The 22,353-nt window shown below is 33.7% G+C and overlaps 2 protein-coding genes across 2 annotated transcripts; one reads left to right on the top strand and one right to left on the bottom strand.

Moving 5' to 3' along the window:
- Nucleotides 1-2,868: 2,868 nt before the first annotated feature.
- LOC104224855 (uncharacterized) lies at nucleotides 2,869-5,148 on the top strand. The gene has a single exon (XM_009776570.2). The coding sequence runs from the start codon at nucleotides 3,308-3,310 to the stop codon at nucleotides 4,853-4,855; it is 1,548 nt and encodes a 515-aa protein (XP_009774872.1). The 5' UTR covers nucleotides 2,869-3,307; the 3' UTR covers nucleotides 4,856-5,148.
- A 1,242-nt stretch (nucleotides 5,149-6,390) lies between these two features.
- On the bottom strand, nucleotides 6,391-11,113 carry LOC104224856 (aldose reductase). The gene is made up of 8 exons (XM_009776571.2): nucleotides 10,874-11,113; nucleotides 8,886-8,936; nucleotides 8,499-8,572; nucleotides 8,304-8,391; nucleotides 8,014-8,220; nucleotides 7,875-7,946; nucleotides 7,053-7,289; nucleotides 6,391-6,702 (listed from the first exon to the last, which is right to left on the bottom strand). The coding sequence occupies exons 1-8, from the start codon at nucleotides 11,012-11,014 to the stop codon at nucleotides 6,613-6,615; spliced, it is 960 nt and encodes a 319-aa protein (XP_009774873.1). The 5' UTR covers nucleotides 11,015-11,113; the 3' UTR covers nucleotides 6,391-6,612.
- Between the last annotated feature and the right edge of the window lie 11,240 nt (nucleotides 11,114-22,353).

Raw genomic sequence — 22,353 nt, forward strand, 5'->3', positions numbered from 1 at the left:
CCTGCGCCGTTCAGCAGCTTGATGGGGTCTTTCTTTACTTTTGTTGTCTATTCTATCCCGGACAGTAGGATAGTATTATTCTTTTGTATATTCTACTAGTTGTCCACTACTTGTGACACCAGGTCTTGGCATGCACATTAGTAGACAGTTCTTTTGGGTTGTATAATTATTATTAAATATTGCTTATCATCACCTGTTTTAATTGCAAATTAAGAAATGTTGTAACCGAATTGGGTAAGTAAAGCAAGAATTTACTAACATTTCCGCCTTGGCTTGCCTGACAACGGTGTTGGGCGCCATCATGACCTATTATGAAAATGGGTCGTGACATTTAACATAGTATAGATAGATTAAATCCTAATATTAGAAAAGTAATAAAATGACTATTTTATCCAATGTGAATTCTATTTAAAAGGATAAAAAATGCGAACAACATTTCGCTAAGAACCTTCGTACTTTTAATATAGTTATAGTATAGATGGATATATATATATATATATATATATATAGATATAAATATAGATATAGATATAGGTAATATTATTGACGTGTTAATCTCCAGCTACTTATTTCTTTCGTAGTTTCTGTGATACTATATATTTTCTAATTACTAGTTTGTTTAAAAAATATATTTTTTTTTATTTGAAAATAATGTAATTTTAAATTCACTTTTTGTTCTTAGTAAAAAGCGTTTATAGTCAAACAAATATTATAGCTTATTTAAGACTGTAAAATTTTAAAAATCATTTTTTCTTATATCTTATACCAAGACAAATTATATTACGTAAACTGGAAATAATAGAGTATTATCTTTCTACTATTCAATCAATTTTATAGAAAACTTTTTATATTGAACTCTGGCAAGTGATAACAATATCCTCTTCTACCTTCTTGTTCCACATTAATGTTCACAAGTTAATTTAATTTTTATGCATTGATGGGTGCAAAGATTGTTTCTATAACAAGATTATCTAGAACCAATCCAAATAATTATCTCTAACAAATGCAGATGCTTAAGTTGAACAAAACAAGAAAGTGATATGTTACAAGCAAGTACTCCATCCGTTCACCTTTACTTGACATATATATTAAAAATAGATTTTTATTTTTACTTGTCACTTTACACATATTAAGTAAGATAATTTTTTCCCTATTATACCCACATTATTTATTACTCATTCCAAATTATTTTCTCAAATTCAATAAAATATGTATTAATTAATATGAGTATCATGGTAAATTATGCACTTTATTTATTATTTCTTAAGGGGAATGAAAAATCAAAACGTGTCAAGTAAAAGTGAATGGAGGGGGAGAAGTTAACAATTATGTACGGTGTAAATTGTAATGCAAATATAATTTTTTTTAAAAAAATAAAGAATTAGTAAAAGAGAAAGAAAGAAAAAGGGAAAAAAAGCCAATAATATGTGATAAAATTAAAAAAAGGAGCCAATCATTAAAGAGCCGTTTCCTTTCCGCGTCCAATAATTAATACATAACCAAAAGCAAGACAAAAACAAAAAGAAACCGTATACAACTTGAACATTAGCTGGCCTAGAATAGCATCTCCAGATGGACAAAACCGTAATTCAACCCAAGTCCGCTTCTAAACCGAGTACACAGAAAAAGTTTCGCCGTTAATTTACCCAAAACCACTCTATTCGTTGAATACTTATTCGAATCGAGTAAATTTTTTTAACGGAAAGGATCAAATAAATCTATACTATGAAAAAAAGTTTAAATATATCTCTGGTTATATTTTAGTCCAAATATATCTTTGTCATAATACGATTAGTTCAAATATATTCCTCTTCTGTTAAGTTTATTAAATGTGAACATCCAATCCTATGTGACACTAACATTTGATGAGGTGGATGTCAAGTGACATCCCATCTCAGTGGTCCCTAACCCATTTTTTACCCTTCTCTTCTATTTTTTTTATCACTAAAATTTTCTTTCCCTCCAAGAAAATTTTAGTGGTGGAAAAATAAATAGAGGGGAGAGGTTAAATAGGTTAGGGGCAGTGGGGCACTGAGGTGGCATGCACCTCATCAAATGTCGGTGCCTGTGAACTTAACGGAAAATGAGTATATTTGAACCAATAATATTACATCTGGAGTATACTGAACGCAAAATATAACGAGGATTATTTTTAAACCTTTTCTCATACTACAGAGGTATATTTCGTCCTTTTCGTTTTTTAATTATTGAATCAATAATTTAATTTTAAAATAAAAATGAAAATACATATTATTTAATTACGATTAAGTAATAAATATGTCTATGCACATAAGTAAAATCTCACGCTACTCTATGAGAATAACATCTGCAGCGGGCAAAACCGTAATTAACAAGAAGCTCAATTCTATAGCCTGTCTGGTCAAGCTTCTTTCTGGTCAGAAGTGTTTTTTTTTTTTTTTGCCAAAAACACTTTAGATTTATAATTGTGCCAATAATTGAGATGTTTGGTCAAGTTTTTGGAAGGGAAAAAAATACTTTTGAGGAGAAGTAGAAAAAAGTAGTTTCTCTCCAAAAATATTTTTTTTAAAACACTTTTGAGAAAAATATACTTAGAAAAATATACTAATTACTACTCAGAAATATTTTTTAAACTAATTAGCCAAATACAAACTATTTTTCACCAAAAATATTTTTTAAAAAAATACTTTTAAAAAAAAATATTTTTCAAAATAAGCTGATTTTTATATCTTGGCCAAACGGGCTACTAAACCGAGTAGTCAAACCCAAACTCCTTTCGCCGTTAAATCTACCCAAAAGCACTCTCCCACGCTATAGTCACCCGGGGCCCACCCCACCCGAACTAAATTCCCGTCATCTTCACACCCTTTTTTCTTCTTATTCCCCCTCTCTCTCTAGCCCCTGCAACTCATTTTTCTTCATCCTTTTCTCTCTCTTTGAATTTTCTCTCTCTACACATCCCAAAATCAGCAATTTTTAGGAACTGGGTTTTGTTGATTTCTTCATAATCCCAGTGAGAAAATTATAAATTGGGTTTTGGGTTTCGGATTTGTATATGAAGAAATATACAAAAGAGTGAACTTCGCCTACAAATCATACAGTTTTCTTATTTCTTACCAAAAATGTTAACCCCTTATGCTCCTTTATTTTTACCCTTTTCAAAACCCATGTCTCACCGTTCTCTTATCGGCGCTAATCATACCTCTGCTCGTTTCTGTTCTCGGTAATCCAATCTTTTCTATTTTCCAATTTTAGCTTCTTTCACTTTTGTATTTTTCATTTTTTTGTTGATAATATTTACAAAAAATACACAAGAATACGTTGTTTGATGGATCATAGTACGGGAAAGCCTGGTTTTTTAAGGAATGTGTTGGTTCGTTTGTTTCTATTTTGTGTTGTGATTCTTGGTTGTCGGTTTGCTTATGTGGTGACTCTCAAAGGCGAAACTTGTGACCTCGGCGATTTTTGTTTCTTCTCCCTGCCCGAAAATCTGAATGTTATTACCTCCGGCGTTGGGCAGCTGACTGAGTCTGTATCAGCGGTCATGACAACAAGCGAAAAATCTGCTCCGGCGAAGCCCAAACTTCCCGATCTATGGACCAGCCCAGATTTCCAAAAATCGGCCCGTTTCTATTCTTCTGTATTTCAGGATCTTGTTGTAGATGGGTTTTTGAGCCCGAATTCGAAGACCCTTTGCGTCGAAACTCCAGTAGGTGCTGATGTTTTCGCTTTAAAGGAAATTGGGATCGCCGATTCAGTTGGGATATACAAGAAAGGCTCAAAGCCTTTGGTTATTACAGGTAAAGCTGTTAAACAGCCTTTTGAAGATAATACATTTGATTTCATATTTTCCGGTGCCGGAATGATAGATAAGTCGACGAAGCCGGGCGATTTCGCGGCGGAGATTTGTCGGACTCTGAAACCCGAAGGGTTTTTCGTGGTCCATACAACAGGTTCTAAAGATACGTACAGTTTCAATTCATTCCTTCATTTGTTTAACTGTTGTACATTGATTAAGTCTAGGAATATTGATGGTTTTGATTCAAATACTATTCGTGAGATTGTCATGAAAAAGGTTGTTTTTGGGGATGTAAATGTTGAGGAAAAAGTGAGTAGTGATTCGAAGAACAAATGTAATGTTCCGGATTATAAACTGAAGCTGATTAAAAAAGCTGAGCCTTTGATTAAAGAGGAACCTAAGAAACCATGGATTACTCTAAAGAAGAATGCACAGAAAATAAAGTACTTGTCGTCCATGGCGGATATAAGTTTTAAGCCGAGGTATGTGTATGTTGATGTTGGGGCGAGGAGTTACGGCTCGAGTATTGTGAGTTGGTTTAAGAAGCAGTATCCTAAACAGAATAAGACATTTGAGATATATGCAATCGAGGCTGACAAGACTTTCCATGGGCAGTATGAGGGTAAAAAAGGGGTGACTTTGTTGCCCTATGCTGCTTGGGTGAGGAATGAGACGTTGTCGTTTGAGATTAATCAAGACCCGGGTCATAAAGACGTGGCGAAAGGGCGAGGGATGGGAAGAATTCAACCTGTTGAATCTTCTAGTAACTCTGCAAGTGAGGTGGATTTGATCCAAGGTTTTGACTTTGCTGAATGGTTGAAGAGCAGTGTATCGGAGAGGGATTATGTCGTGATGAAGATGGACGTTGAAGGCACTGAATTTGATTTGATTCCCAGATTGTTTGAAACAGGGGCGATTTGCCTGATTGATGAAGTTTTTCTTGAATGCCATTACAATAGGTGGCAGAAATGCTGTCCTGGGGAGAGGTCTTCTAAGTATGAGCATACATATGGCCAATGCTTGGATCTCTTTGCTTCTCTAAGAGAAAGTGGAGTTCTTGTTCATCAGTGGTGGTGATCATCAATAAACCAGCATAGTGTCATTAGCTTTAGTTTTTTCTTATTTCTCTTTGTAATTCTCACACAAGCAGGAAAACTGCCATCCTTTTTATACATCTCGTAGTAGGCAAATATCATCTGTAATTCTGTATCACGTTCGTGTTGTTTAATTCATTTGCTTGTACAATAACAGTTGTGAGTACACGACTATGTGTTAGCTAGCACGTAGATATAGAGTAAAAAGTTCAGCTGAGATATGTTACTTCCTTTTTTCTGTTTCAATTCAGACAAGTTGGACAAAATTTGCAAGAATTGTGAGTTTTGAGTTAAACTTGTTTTTTGTCTGGTATTTTGAGTGTGGGACAGGTTCAAAATGGATATTTGCTCTGAACTGTGGCCTGTTTAAACATTCTGTGTTAAGCAATGTTTGTTCTTCTTCCAATCTAGGATCCTTGCTTCTAAAATATCTATGCCTAGGAACTTTTGAGGATGGTAAGAATTTGGTTCATTTGTTGTCGTATGTCAGGTAGTTTCATTGGTTTTGTTTCTTATTGACCTTTTGTGATTTACGATTTCGCTCCCTGTCCTGATGTTGAGAGTTTTAGATAGACTGATGTTGTGATGTAGGGGTGTATCTTTCCTTTAGACAAAACCAAATCGACTATGTTTCAGCTTGTAAACCCATCTAATCCAACCAAATTAACATAAAAGCAGTTGTTGTTGTAATCTTGTTAGTGTTAAGCTTTTTAATGCTAGGTACTGATAATAGCAAAAGAGTTCATAACGGTCAACTAAAACCTCTGCCTTTTTCTTTGTTTATATCCTCTTTTGAGTACTTTCATATTATACTAGTGGACTATTTTTCTTGTGTTACTGGAAATACGACTTGAAGTAGAGTTACTTTTACTTACTTTTACTTACTTTTTGCCAACAATCTCGCTGGTTTTAAAGCTTCAGTCATAAAATATAGAATGCAAGTATAGAAAATAAGTGAGATTAAAGAAGATATAGTTGGCAGCATTCTTTGCCAGGGATATTACATTTACATGTAGACACTTGTTATCTCCTACTATCGCCTAATAAAGTAATGACACCCTTACTTGCAATGCAATACTTCATCAGCTATTGAAGTATGATTCAGTCTCGAAAAGGTGGCCGAGTAGCATCCGCTCACAAGGACTAAGAAGAGATTCACATAAATAATGTGAAGTCGATATTTTACTACGAAATTCATCAAGTCGAGAACAAGTACTCCCATCCCCAACTTAGTTGATGTCACCTATATGAATCTTCATAGATGCTCTGTTATGACTACGTCGCTTCACAAATTAGTTGAGGTCCTTATATGAATCAGCATTTATCGTAGATTCTCCTTTTGGTCCATAAGAATTCAATTCAATATACCGTATTTAAAGATACTCTAGCATGATGAGGACACTACTAGATAAATTATTTATAATTTGAAGTAAACAAATTAATCTGTAATAAATAAATTTTGAAAAGCAGAACACCTAGATATCAGAAGCATAACAAACAATAAAATTCCGTCTCACTGCCCCACATGCCACATGCCACACGCCCACACAGAGAGAAAGAAAAGCCAACTCTCTAGTGAAAAAAGCACGCAAATTACAGAATTTGGAGAGACAATAGCTATTCCAAAAACATCTTTCCTGGACAGGACTTTATTACGGTGACAAAAGGAGAAACACCACATACTCATTCTTGACATAAACTAAAAGCACCAAATGGAACTATGTTTCAAGTGAAAACTTATTAAACTTCATGGTCCCAAATATCTGCTACGCTCCTGTAAGGCCCATCTGTCTTGTTCACGAACAATTCTTCTCCGTCCAATACTCGTGCCTACAGAAACAAGGTATAGAAACTTCATAAATTTTACATGGTAACGGTGAGGGCAAATGATTAGGGCCTAACTTCACGTATGATCACCGAACTTTGTATAATAAATTTACACGTCTATATTTTGTCACATTAAAGTTATTGTGCTTTACACACTAACCAGTAAAGTCGTCAATATTATTTTCTTGTCTCATTAAAAGTAGCTCAACATTACCTGCAATAAAATAGTTTTGTGGCTACTATTATAGTGGATAAAGTTCCAATACTATTTGTGGAATTAACTCTGTCGATCATCTATTGATAGCTTTCTTCCAACATCATCAATTTAGAATTTTAAATGACGAGAGAAGTACCTGATCTGGGATATCACAGAGGGCTTGGAAATCTTGCTCTGGAATTTCCCACGAGAACACTTTAATGTTCTCTTTGATTCTTTCAGAGTGATCAGATTTGGGAATTGTACTGGTTCCTCTTTGTATACCCCACCTCACTAGCACCTGTCCTGCTGATTTATTTACCTTTCTTGCTACCCTCTCCACCACGGTATGGTGTAAAAGATCAATTTCTCGTGAACCAAGAGGCGAATAGGCCTGGAAAAGATTGCTTGTTACTACAAAAGCATTTATATACACAGATTTATGTTCAATAGTATAAGAAGCTTTCACTTCTGACACGTCTTTGTTCGTGATACTTACAGCCTCCTTCCATCAATAGGTACTTCAAAGGCTGAAGCAGCTAACCTGACCTAAGGAAAGGGGAATGCGAATGCGTCGAATTCCTTTAACATGGTTCTCTCAAGCATCCTAGTATACTCGATTTGTTCATGTTTATCTGTTTGGAGTAGGCAATTTCACTGGAAGGATTGCCCTCCAGTCCAAAGTAAACTTCTGAAAGTTCCAACTTCATTGATGACAATAAATGAAGACTCATGACTATGCATCAACTCTAACATGGCTTCCGCGAGTTACTAGGATCACAAAAGTACAAAACTAAAGCTACAAAACATTCGAGTCCACTTTAAACATCTAAGATACTAGTCACAGGTTTGAACTAAGGCATTTGTGTTTTTTCTTTTATCTTTCGAACTCATATGATCGAAAATAGCCCACTTTAGGTCCAATGTCAATCTTGTCACATTGTTAATGTATGTCATGAACAGAGCTTCAGTTACTTACTGTGACGTGGATGTTATTCTTCTTGCAAGCCTCAAACATTTTTTCATTTCTCCATCCAGGGTGCATCTCCATCTGAGTACATAGGATCACCCATAAGTACGATGACATTGATATCATTAGTTAAAAGACAAGAACTGACCTGGCATACTGAAGGCATGATCTGGGCAATATCTAAGAGCTTATTAAGTTTCCTGACCGTGAGATTACATACTCCAATATCTCGAACTAGTTTGTCCCTCACCAACTTCTCCATTTCTCTCCAAACGCCTTCCCAGTTGAAGTCGGACACTTCCCCCGCCTTTGGAGGTCTGCTCGCTCCGTCCTTTAGACGGAACGGCCAATGGATCTTCGACATAAAGTTCAGATACCTCAATTAGATTTCTATACTGAAACCAGATACCACAGAAAGAAAGGAGCGTGAAGTAGTACCAGATAGAGATCTAGATAATCTTGTTGTAGTTCATTGAGAGTCTTCATCAATGCTGGACGAACTCTCTCAGGTGACAAATCAGTACAACTAAAACAACCAATAAAATCACCTTATATCCATATAATTTGTTTAGTTGCATATGAATGTAACAACTCCTAGGGATCTGAAATAAGTTAGTATAATTTTCCTGATACCATAGTTTAGATGTTAAAAACAGGGATGATCTCTCTACTCCTGCTTGTATAGCTGCTTTGATTCCACGGCCAACCTATATAAGAATAAAAAAAAGTTACTTGTTAAGCACAGAAAACATCTATTTTAGTTAACAAATTTCATACTTGCACGTTACTAGATGACATCAATCTCTACCAATTACTTTGGTCGGAACATTGTATATGTGCAACATTGTAGACTATGTCCAGGATTTTCTAGTAAGCAAACAGCATAGTATTCCTTACTCCCAATTGCTTCATGAATCAAAAGAAGCATTTGTAAGCCTCTTTTCTTTCCTTATGTGCGTCTAAGTGCATGTCAAACAACTTATACAAAAGATATTACTTGGATGTAGATCAACGATTTACCTCTTCTTGGACTCCATACTCAGCCGCTGTATCCACATGCCTGTAGCCGGCCTGCAGCCATAGCCAGAGCGTTATCATAAAAAAGCAGCTTTATATCATCAAATTTGCTTCCTCAAAATACACGTTGATTACCTTGAGATACTTAATTCATCAAGATCCTTCTAATATATAATAAGGTCTTATCATTGCAAGTTTGACTTTCATGCTCCAAGGACCAAGCCTTGGGTAATGGAGATTGTAAAACACGAAAAAAGAAGAAGGAATGACGCAAAATACATTTTAAAATTTTAAAAACAATTTACAGAGACATTATTTAGGATTTTTTTAACAGAGAGGTAGAGTATGTACAGAATTCTGAAGTTCTTCTCACATGTATGCAAATGAAAAAAGTTAGAAGATTATAACCGATTAGGAGTAGTGATTTTATTGCATTTCTAAATTTCCTTAGATTCTGCATGCATGAGTGGATAATTGAATTTGGACTAACTAATACAGTAAGAATTTATAAAGCATAGTAAATACATACATGAGAATATTCTAATGTATATATATAGCCGATAATATCCATAAACAAGCATATTAAAACCCGGGATATTAGGCTTTTGCACTGAGCAATTCCACAAAGGATAAAAGAAACAAAACCAAAATATCTCTTGTCAAATTACTTCTTTTGCAATAGCCTCAAACACATCTCATGTCACCAACTAACTTACCTGTATAATACACTAACTTCTGTTAGCTGATTTTACTTCAAATTCAAATGCAAATTCCTTAAGATGATTGTTACTACAGGTATGAGTTATAATTACACTACTTTTAACTTTAGGCAGCAAATAACACGAGCATCACCTGTAGGGGAAGGTCCATAAGTTATTGAATTCCCGAAAATGGAATTAAAAGAGGGTCTATGGAAACGATCAAGACCTCACAAACAGCATAACTTTGAAATAGAAAAGTAAAAAAATAGAAGATCTAATCTTCAGGGGGCTGTATTATATTGCTACTTTAAACCATTGGACGTTGTTATTGTATTGTATTGTCAAATCTCATTGTTATGTAAGATTGAAGACGGATTTTACGTAATGACCAAATTGACCAACTTGGTGCGATGGATTTGTTACTTCATTTTTCTTCCCTGTATGCTGGTCGCACGGTTTACTTCCGTGTATGAATGTTTGAGGAGAGGAGAATATGTTTCTCAAATTAGACGAGCACTCCCATTATGTGTGAATGGGAGATGTAGGAAAATTGGGTCCACCCATAAGGGTGCTTTAAGGCCCAATAGGATTATTAGTTAACCCTAATATTCCCTATATAAGTACTTACTGTGTACAATAAAACAACACTCTCTGCAGTATTTTTCCACGCTCTCTGCTCTCTGCTCTCTGCTCTCTTCTCCCAAATCAGACGAGGGGTTTAGATTGTGATATAAGGGGATGCTCCGTCATAACGTGACAACCCCCACTGACCAGTGATTCCAGCAGTTCGTCCGTCTTCCGCTTCCGCTTCCCCTTCACGAAGAATAAGTTCTCGTTTTATGATTTACGTGCTAATCTAATGTGTTTAGTTTATCGCGTTGCTTCACATCAGATCAAACAAGAAAATTGTTACTGCATTAAACGGCTACAAACAATACAGTCTAACGAATACAAACTATACAGTATACCCAAAAGTTACTTCAATGATCAAACAACCTTATACAATACATTAACAAATACAATACAGAGTGATATACTATAACAAGAAAATTGTAACAAAACAACTACAAACAATACAGTTTATTCAAACATTACTTCAACAACACAATACAATATATTACAATACGATACTCATGAATGATACATAATGACGAAACGAGGAAAACAACAATTCAAACAGGCAGTTAAGTTATATAAAAATCACCAAAAATCTGGAATACAGATGGACAGAAAGAATATGTATACAGCACAAATTAAGAAAATCAAAAAGGGGTGGAGTAGACAGAGTACCTCAACGATAGCAGTATAAACAGAGTCCTTTGCATTTTCAGCTCTCCATGTGCCCAAACCAATAGCAGGAATTTTGTGTCCACTTAACAGCTCAAAATATTCTATTTTCTCATTTTGTGGGTCTATTGTCATCTGAGCCATTTTCCTCTTGTTCTTCTTCTTCTTCTTCTTCTTCACCTATATCTGGTTTTCAGTCTTGATTTATGAAATGTCCAATTCGATAAGAAGGAATTAATTAAGGCACTCGTGCCCATTTATGTGGCCTGGGAAATTGAGTAGCAAGGGAGGCGCCAGCTGAAGAAAAAGGATACACGTAGCATTGCATGTTGACACGTTCGAAGCCATTCGGAAATATTTGCTAGACATTTTTTGTGCGTCTTTGGACACGTTCTCTTCCTTCCTGCTACCACCCTCTGCTTATGCCTTCTTTCCCTTTTGTCTTTTTTCTTATCATGCGAAAGAAAAGAATATATAGATGAGTACAAGTTGATGAAATGGTTAGAGTTATTAGAGTGTGCAGACGAGACATTGTTTTTTGTGTGATAATACCTTTTTTTAAGTCCGTCAATTTCTAAAAGGAAGGCAATTTTTTAAATATAAGAGTAATGTTACTTAAACTTTTCGTTTATTCTTAATAATAAGCTTGTATAATCGAATATTTATGTAATAAAAAGACTTTTGAAACATGTAATCTTAAAAATTGTTGGAAAACTAATTCAAAGTTGTAGTAGGAAATCTTAGTTATTTAGGATTTGGTTTATTTAATTCATGTCTAAATATGATTTGCAGTTAGAATAAATATAGGAATAGGCTTTCCTATTTCTAATTGAAATAGGTTTCATACTATTATAAATAGGGGTATTGATAGCTTATTTTATGAGTGGGAGACGTGTGGAGGAAATAAAGAATTGTAGAGATCATTTATACATTTATAATAAACTAGTTTCATTCATATTGGTATCAGAGCTTCTACAATCTTGGAGAGAATCAAGTAGCTCCAGCTGCCGGAGGGCGGCGCTAGCCAATGTGTGCCGCCCGTCTGGCCAAAAAATATGTTGGCATAATCATAGATAGTTGTCAAAAGGAATTAGATTATTCGATGAAAAGTTTTAAAACAGATTCAAGAAAAAAAGCAAATTTAAAGAGGTGCAAATAAATATGGCACAAGAGAAAGAAACTCTTCTCTAAAAGTTGGAGAGAGGTTTACAAAAATTGGGAGTAAAGACTGGTGCTTTAACAAAATTGGGTGTTGGTGATAAAGTGCATCAACGTGAGTTGGAGACAGGTGCTTCAACGAAATTGGGTGTTGGTGACAAAGTGCTCAACGATTTGTGACAAAGTGCATCAACGTGAGTTAGAGACATGAGCTTCAACAAAATTAGGTGTTGGTGACAAAGTGCATCAACGGTTCGTGAAAAAGTGCATCAACGTGAGTTGGAGACAGGTGCTTCAACAAAAATTGAGTATTGGTGATAAAGTGCATCAACATGAGTTGGAGAGAGGTGTTTCAACAAATTGAGGGATGAAGACATGTGCTTCATCAAAAGTGAAAGTTGGAGAGAAGTGCTCCAACATAACTGCACAACGAACAAGTCAGACTATACAACTTTGAATTACGGGAGAATATTGGAAAATTAATTCAAAGTTATAGTAGGAAACCTTAGTTATTTAGGATTTGGTTTATTTAATTCATGTCTAAATATGATTTGGAGTTAGAATAAATATAGAAATAGGCTTTCTTGTATCTAGTTGAAATAGGTTTCATACTATTATAAATATGAGTATTGATAGCTTATTTTATGAGTGGGAGACGTGTTGAGGAAATAAGAATTGTAAAGATCATTTATACATTTATAATAAACTAGTTTCTTTCATATTGGTATCAGAGCTTCTACAATCTTGGGAGAGAATCAAGTAGCTCCCGCTGCTGGCGGCGGCGTTAGCCAATGTGTGCCGGCCGTCTGGCCAAAAAATATGTTGGCATAATCATAGATAGTTGTCAAAAGGAATTAGATTATTCGATGAAAAGTTTCAAAACAGATTCAAGAAAAAAAGCAAGTTTAAAGAGGTGCAAATAAATATGGCACAAGAGAAAGAAACTCTTCTCTAAAAGTTGGAGAGAGGTTTAAAAAAATTGGGAGTTAAGACTGGTGCTTCAACAATATTGGGTGTTGGTGACAAAGTGCATCAACGTGAGTTGGAGACAGGTGCTTCAACGAAATTGGGTGTTGGTGACAAAGTGCATCAACAGTTTGTGACAAAGTGCATCAACATGAGTTGGAGACATGAGCTTCAACAAAATTTGATGTTGGTGACAAAGTGCATCAACGGTTCGTGACAAAGTACATCAACGTGAGTTGGAGAAGGTGCTTAAACAAAAATTGGGTATTGGTGATAAAGTGCATTAACATGAGTTGGAGAGAGGTGTTTCAACAAATTGAGGGATGAAGACATGTGCTTCATCAAAAGTGAAAGTTGGAGAGAAGTGCTCCAACATAACTGCACAACGAACAAGTCAGACTATACAACTTTGAATTATGGGAGAATATTGAAAAACTAATTCAAAGTTGTAGTAGGAAACCTTAGTTATTTAAGATTTGATTTATTTAATTTATGTCTAAATATGATTTGCAGTTTACAATAAATATAGGAATAGACTTTCATGTTTCTAGTTGAAATAAATTTCATACTATTATAAATAGAAGTATTGATAGCTTATTTTATGTGTGGAGGAAATAAAGATATTTGGAGGAAATAAAGATGTGTGGAGATATGTGAAGGAAAATAAAGACTTGCAGAGATTATTGAGAGATTTAATAAAATATTTTCCTTCAAAAATATTATAATATTCATATGGTTATAAAGGTTTATCTTTAAAAATGAATAGAAATAATTTAAGAGTGTCGCTCTTTTTTGACGGACTAATAAGAAGAAAAAGGTGTCATTTATATTGGAAAGGAATAAGTACCAAGTATAGTTATTATAGAGTTTAGATAAGAAACACTAGGAAGTAATATTATATCTTACTAAAAGAAAGTGCGTCCTGCAGCTGAATACTAAGTTTGTACTCACCAATCAACTTTAATCTCACCTTTGCTCTACGCCATTATTTTATTTACATCGTATAAACAAAAATGACACCAAAAATATTGGGAGTTAGTGAGGTAAGTTTTGTTACGCATGAGCATACGTTTTCTAATTCTGGTTGTAAAGAATTAATGGCTTCTTTAGGAATTGTGAATTAAAGTAGATGTTCCTAAACCCCTCACCAAAATGGGATGGTAGTAAGGAAGCATAGGCACATTTTCGAATGGGGCATGAAATTCCAAAGCTCAATACCAAATAGCTTATGGGAATTCACTACTAGAATTCGGCCAAAAAGCGACCAAATATTGGCGATCAAATTTGGTCTATTAAGAAAAGCGATCAAAGTTGGTCGCCAAACTACCGAAAATAATAAAAAAATATTTGAAATAATTTAGCGACCATAGTTGGTTGCTATTTGGACGCAAATTTAGTCAAACTGTTGACTGGACTGGTCAGACTTGCTTGGTCAAAGATACACTGAGTTTAGCGACCAATGTTGGTCGCAAAAGTGGGACCCACACAAATTTTTTTAATAATTTTATTATTATTTTATAAAACTTATAAAATATAAATATATATAATTTAAAACTTGCGACCAAAGTTGGTCGCTAACTGAAGGATAAGAAGATAGCGACCAACTTTGGTCGTTAAAGTGGGACCCAGTTATAATATTTTAATAAATATATATTTATGTAAAAATTTTATAAAATATAAATAAATATAATTCAAAATTTAGCGACCAAAGTTGGTCGCCAATGTGGGACCCAGTTCTAACGTTTAACAATTTTTATTATTAATTTAAATATTATATAAAATATAAATAAATCTGATTAAATTTTAGTGACCAAATTTGGTCTCTAATTTAAATTCATGTACATTTAGTGACCAACTTTGGTCGCTAAATTAAATTCATTTAAAGTTAGCGACCAAAGTTGGTCTCTATATGGTCAAATTTAAAAATCACTTTTGTATTTACTATGTAAATAATATAAATATAAGTCGTTAATAATTTTGTAATACAAGGGATGAATAGTACTACGAAGCAGGCGTGTGTGTCTATATATACAATATATGTACTTACGCTATACTATGCACTAAGTATAAGTGTATGAGGTAATACTGTATCGAATATAGCTTATATATATATATATATATATATAATATATGTACTTACGCTATACTATACACTAAGTATAAGTGTATGAGGTAATACCGTATCGAATACAGCTTATATATATAATGTATATATTTACGCTATACTATGCACTAACTATAAGTGTATTAGGTAATACCATATCGAATACAACTTATATATACAACTTATATATATATATATAATATATATACTTACGCTATACTATGCACTAAGTATAAGTGTATGAGGTAATACCGTATCGAATACAGCTTATATATATATATATATATATATAATATATGTACTTACGCTATACTATGCACTAACTATAAGTGTATTAGGTAATACCATATCGAATACAGCTTATATATATATAATATATGTACTTACGTTATAATATGCACTAAGTATAAGTGTATGAGGTAATACCGTATCGAATACAGCTTATATATATATAATATATGTACTTACGCTATACTATGCACTAGTATAAGTGTATGAGGTAATACCGTATCGAATACAGCTTATATATATACAATATATATACTTACGCTGTATTATGCACTAAGTATAAGTGTACTAGGTAATACCGTATCGAATACAGCTTATATATATATATATATATATATAATATATGTACTTACGCTATACTATACACTAAGTATAAGTGTATGAGGTAATACCGTATCGAATATAACTTATATATATAATATATGTACTTACGCTATACTATGCACTAAGTATAAGTGTATGAGGTAATACCGTATCGAATATAGCTTTTATATATATATATATATATATATATAGAATATAGCTTATATATATATAATATATATACATACGCTATACTATGCACTAACTATAAGTGTATTAGGTAATAGTGTATCGAATACAGCTTATATATATATTTATTTAATTTTTTTTTTTGAAATAGCGACCAACTTTGGTCGCTATTTTGGTCAAACGGTCAGAATATAGCGACCAAAGTTGGTCGCTATGTCTAAAAATTCAAAACTGTTTTACCCACCAAAATAGCGACCAACGTTGGTCGCTATTTTAATTACATAACTCTCAAAACCGGGATCCCCTCCCATTCTTTCTAAAAAATTCCCAAAATCCCTCTTTTCTCTCTCACACTCAAACCCCACCCCCTTCCAACTCCCACCACCAGGCCCCACCCACGCCACCAACGACCACCGCTCAGCTGCCGCCGTCGCCTCTGCTGCTGTTGCGTCTTTCCTTCTCCACCTCCTAAAAATTCAAGGTTAGAATTACAAACCTAGGGTTTCAATTAGTGTTTCAATTGTTTATTGTTTCAACCTAGAATTAGTGTTTCAATTGATTATTTAACATTGTATTTTATAGAAACCTAGGGTTTAGATTGTATTTATCATTATTTAACATTTTATAGAAATCTAGGGTTTAGGGTATGGGTTGAATATTTAGGCTAGGCTTTATTGAGTATTTCTCCTTCAATATTTTAGTAAGCAATAGATACTAATTTAACGTCAAAGACTTGATTCATAGGTAGATATATATTAGGGTATAAATTGAACTTTTAGTTTAATCTTGATTAGTTTATAGGTAGATATTTAATATAGACACATGATAGTATATTTGGATTTTCTCTTAAAGTTCAAGACAATGTTAATGTTTAAGGCCTTAAGCGAATCGTTGCGTGGCTCTTGTTTGAGTACAACGAGTCGCCCATTTTTAGGATATAAATTGAACTTTTAGTTTAAGTTTAAACTCGTAGGATACGAATATAACTTATAGTTTTTAGGTTTTGTTCTTGTGAATTGAACTTGTAGGATATAAATTGAACTTTTTAGGATACGAGTTGAATTTTTAGGATATGAATTGAACCTTTTAGGTATGAGTTGAACCTTTAGGATATAAATTGAACTTAAACTCGTAGGATATGAATATAACTTTTAGTTTTTAGGTTTTGTTCTTGTGAATTGAACTTGTAGGATATAAATTGAAGCTTTTATGTATGACTTGAACTTTTTAGGATATGAATTGAAACTTTTAGGATATGAGTTGAACTTTTAGGAAATAAATTGAACCTTTAGCATATGTATTGAACCTTTAGGATATGACTTGAACTTTTAGTTTATGTTTAAACTCGTAGGATATGAATATAACTTTTAGTTTTTAGGTTTTGTTCTTGTGAATTGAATTTTTAGGATATGAATTGAAACTTTTAGGATATGAGTTGAACTTTTAGGATATAAATAGAAATTTTAGGATATGACTTGAACTTTTGTGGATATGAATTGAACCTTTAGGATATAAATTGAACTTTTAGTTTATGTTTAAACTCGTAGGATAAGAATTGATGAACTTTTAATTTTTAGGTTTTGTTCTTGTGAATTGAACTTGTACGATATAAATTGAAGCTTTTATGTATGACTTGAACTTTTTACGATATGAGTTGAAACTTTTAGGATATGAGTTGAACTTTTAGGAAATAAATTGAACCTTTGGGATATGTATTGAACCTTTAGGATATGACTTGAAGTTTTAGTTTATGTTTAAACTCGTAAGATATGAATATAACTTTTAGTTTTTAGGTTTTGTTCTTGTGAATTGAACTTGTAGGATATAAATTGAAGCTTTTATGTATGACTTGAACTTTTTAGGATATGAATTGAAACTTTTAGGATATGAGTTGAACTTTTAGGAAATAAATTGAACCTTTAGCATATGTATTGAACCTTTAGGATATGACTTGAACTTTTAGTTTATGTTTAAACTCGTAGGATATGAATATAACTTTTAGTTTTTAGGTTTTGTTCTTGTGAATTGAACTTGTAGGATATAAATTGAAACTTTTAGGATATGAGTTGAATTTTTAGGATATAAATAGAAATTTTAGGATATGACTTGAACTTTTGTGGATATGAATTGAACCTTTAGGATATAAATTGAACTTTTAGTTTATGTTTAAACTCGTAGGATAAGAATTGATGAACTTTTAGTTTTTAGGTTTTGTTCTTGTGAATTGAACTTGTACGATATAAATTGAAATTTTACGATATGACTTGAACTTTTTACGATATGAGTTGAACCTTTAGGATATGACTTGAACTTTTGTGGATATGAATTGAAGGTTTAGGATATGAATTGAACTTTTAGTTTATGTTTTGGAATTTTAGATTGCCAGAGGATTATTAGAAGAGGTTGATGACGTTATTAGACAAGCAATAGAACTTCCACCAAGAATAACTAAGACACAGTACCTGGCAAAGTGTGCCTTTAATTGTTCTTCTCATTAGCGACAATGATGATGAGAAGGCAATGACATGTGTTTCAAATAGTGATGGTGTAGGTAGGAATTTAGTATTTTCTAAGTAGATAAAAGAAGAGCTTATAGAGTAATTTTGTACTTCATTTTCCATGAGGAAAAGAAGTTTAATTGAGAGTGACAAGGTTGATGAAGACGGAATGTGTTCCGTTGGTCATGGCAGTTCCCATAGAATGGGGATCATAAGACTCTATGATGACAGAGATTATAGGAAGTTTTGTTCTAAATTTTCTTTCAAGTTCTGATCCGTACAAGCTTAATGTGATATTAGTGATATTTCTTCGGATTCAGACAATGATTTGACCGACAAAAGTATGGAAATGCTCTTAAAAAGAATTAAAGGTAAAATCTTTTCAGCATCCTTCTCTACCAAGAAAAATATTTTATCTTTAATTCTTTTTAAGAGCATTTCCATACTTTTGTCGGTCAAATCATTGTCTGAATCCGAAGAAATATCACCAATATCATATTAAGCTTGTACAGATCAGACTTGGAAGAAAGTTTAGAACAAAACTTCCTATAATCTTTGTCATCATAGAGTCTTATGATCCCCGCTTTATGGGAACTGTCATGACCAACGGAAAACATTCCGTCTTCATCAACGTTGTCACTATCAATCAAACTTCTTTTCCTCTTGGAAAGTGAAGTAGAGAATTCCTCTATAACCTCTTTTATCTACTTAGGAAATGTTAAATCCTACCTATACCATCACTATTTTGAAACACATGTCGTTGCCTTCTCATTATCATTGTAGCTATAGAGATCAACAATTGATCAAAGACACACCCTGTCAGGTACTGTATCCAAGTTATTCTCTGTATCCAAGTTCATCCCGAGTAATAGTACCACGAGGATAATCACCAAAGCCACCAGACAGCTTTATGATGCCAATGAAGCAAGATGAGCTATTCAATGAAACTCGTATTGTAAAGAAGAAGAAAGAGACTGATTCAGAAAGGAGGGTCAAACCTCGACTATATACATGTAAGTTTTTTACTTTTCATTAAGTATTTTGATTTACTTTTATATAAATTTTGAAATACTAATTCAATATATATAATTTTTCATATAGGTTCGCTTCACATGCAGCTGACGTGGGAGAATTCATACGCAGTCAACCACCTAATGAATCGGGCGAGGCAATCCAACTTTCGGACGAGGATGCTGAAAGAACACTCCTTGAGTACTTTATATACTTTGAACTAGACAAAAAAATTTAGTTCTATTGTGTTAGTTCTTTTTAGTTCGAATGGGCTTGTAATAAGCGTTAACTTAGTTTTGTTAGCTTAATGTGTTAGTTCTATTGATTGTTGCTTTTAATTGTTGTTGTTGTTGTTGCTGGCATAAAATGCCTGTTTAGGATGTTTGGTAAGCTGGCAGGTGGTGTAGCTGCCAAAACAGGCAGTTTCTGCCAAAAATATACCAAGAAAAGCGACCAACTTTGGTCTCTATTTGGTCGCATTTCACTATAAAAAAATAATTTTCTGGGCAATAGCGACCAACCTTGGTCGCTACCTGCCCAGATTTCTATTAAAAAAAATACAATTTCTGGAAATATAGCGACCAATGTTGGTCGCTTATCTTTAAAAAAAATTAAATTCTTGAATTTAGCGACCAACTTTGGTCTCTATTGTCCAGATTTTAAAATATAATATTTGGATTAGAGACCAAAGTTGGTCGCTTTCTAATGATTAATGATAAATTAAAAACAACGTATTTCATATGTAGAGACCAACTTTGGTCGCCAAATTTATATTATTAAATTAATATAGCGACCAAAGTTGGTCACTAAAGTCAAAATCAGAATATTTGGTCCTTTTACCTTAGAGACCAAAGTTGGTCGCTAATTAGCGACCAACTTTGGTCCCTAAAATAAAGGGACCAGCAATATTGCGACCAGGCATGTTTGGTCGCTTTTTGGTCGCTTTTAGGCCTATAAGCGACCAACTTTGGTCGCTTTTTGTGATCGCTTTTTACCGGATTTCTAGCAGTGGAAGATTGTATGAAGACAACAGTATACTTGATCAACAAGTAGCCTTCCTTTGTCTTGGGAGGAAAATCTCCTTGTGAGGATTCGCTATAGGAAGCCAGCTAGATTGATCATCTTAAGATGTTTGGTTGTCTGTTTTTTGCTAGCAATTTGCCAAAAGGAGATAAGTTTGACAGCCTTGATTGGGTATTCTAAAGGTTGCAAGTTATATGATTTAATTTAGAGAGTAGAAGATTTCTAGTAAGCAGATATGTTACAATCAGAGAACATGTTTTTTCCTTCAAAGGAATGCAGCTAGATACGGAAGATACTTTTCCATAGCACTTACTTGATGATTTCGGTCCCACCAACTGTTATATTACCTTCACTTGAGAAGCATTCTCAGGAAGACATTGTTGTTGAAAATGAGGACCGTGCTGAAAGTGATGATCAGAGTCACAATTCAGGGCATCCTATTGCTGAGGCACTACCTGCAGATAGTATAGACACTACACAAACTCCTGATGGGGTACAGACAGTTCAGAGGTTCCACACGCTCCTAATGTTGTTCGACAGACAAGGAAACTACAAGAACATCTAAGTCTCCTATTTGGTTAAAAGAGTACGGAACTAAAAAAAATTATTACAAGAAACAATCTATATCCTCTCTCACATGATTTATCTTATGCTAATCTTACAACAAGCAACCAGACATACTTAGAAGCCTTCTATGGATATGCTATGCCTAATTCTTTCAAGGAAGCTTCTCAAGATAGTCGATAGGTTGAAGAAATGCAACAAGACATAGATGCTCAGATGGGAAACAGCACTTGAAAAATAATGAAGTTACCAACTGGAAAACAAGCAATTTGTTCTAAATAGGTCTATAAAATCAAATGTAAGGCAAATAGGGATGTGGAGACATTAAAGTAAGATTAGTTGCCAAGAGGTATTACCAGAATTAGGGTCTAGATTATCATTGACACTTTATCACATATGACAAAAATATCACAGTACAATAACAACCCAGTATAATCGCACTTAATGGGGTCAGGGGAGGGTAGTATGTACGCAGACCTTATCCCTACCCTGGGATAGAGAGGCTGTTTCCAAATAGACCCCCGGCATCCTTCCCTCCAAGAACTTCCCACCTTGCTCTTGGGGAGACTCGAACTCACAACCTCTTGGTTGGAAGTGAGAGTTGCTTACAAAAATGATCACAGTAAGAATAATAATTAGTATATCAACATCTAGAGGATGGATTATGTTCCAGATGGATGGAGTAATGCCTTCTTAATTACAAGGAGGCTTGTATGAGGAGGTATATATGATACTGTCCCAAGGGTTTGACATAAGGGGGAGAAAAAGATATGCAAGTTATTGAAATCACTTTATGAGTTAAAATAGAAGATAGTGGAATATTAAATTGACTGAGCACTAATTCTTGGTGGTTTTATACAGAGTTCCTTTGATCACTCTCTTTTCATAAAGAAGGAAGAAAAAGAAATAGTGATCATATATTGGTACATATTGATGATTTGCTTATAACTGGGAGTTCTTCCAAGTTAGTAGAGGATGCCAAGAAAACATTACATAGTCAATTCAAGGTAAATGATTTGGGTAAATTGAGATACTTTCTTGGGATTGAATTATTAAGATACAAGAAATGTATTTTACTCGATCAAAAATATATATATTGGAGTTGATTTCAAAAGTAGGCTTGAGTGGTTCCAAACCAGCTAATACTCTCTTGAATTAAATTAGAAGTTAACCACAATGGATTATGATACTCATGTGTGCATATTTAGGTGATCTACATTTGGAGAATATCACTTCTTACCAGAAGTTGATTGGAAAGCTACTATATTGTAACGACCCCAACCAGTCGTTTTGAGTTCTAGCATTTCAATCTGTAATTTGAGATCTTGAATAGATTCATATGATGTTTTATTACGTTCATGTATGGTGGGTTTGGGTTC

The sequence above is a fragment of the Nicotiana sylvestris genome, chromosome 7 (genome assembly GCF_000393655.2).
Source record: "Nicotiana sylvestris chromosome 7, ASM39365v2, whole genome shotgun sequence".
Lineage (NCBI taxonomy): Eukaryota > Viridiplantae > Streptophyta > Magnoliopsida > Solanales > Solanaceae > Nicotiana > Nicotiana sylvestris.

Excerpts from the sequence above, each read along its gene's own strand:
- LOC104224855 (XM_009776570.2), top strand. The coding sequence starts at position 3,308 with ATGGATCATAGTACGGGAAAGCCTGGTTTTTTAAGGAATGTGTTGGTT.
- LOC104224856 (XM_009776571.2), bottom strand. The coding sequence starts at position 11,014 with ATGGCTCAGATGACAATAGACCCACAAAATGAGAAAATAGAATATTTT. Across the intron at positions 8,221-8,303 it reads ATTATCTAGATCTCTATCTG|ATCCATTGGCCGTTCCGTCT; the intron begins GTACTACTTCAC and ends TTTATGTCGAAG. Across the intron at positions 6,703-7,052 it reads TCTGTGATATCCCAGATCAG|GCACGAGTATTGGACGGAGA; the intron begins GTACTTCTCTCG and ends TTGTTTCTGTAG.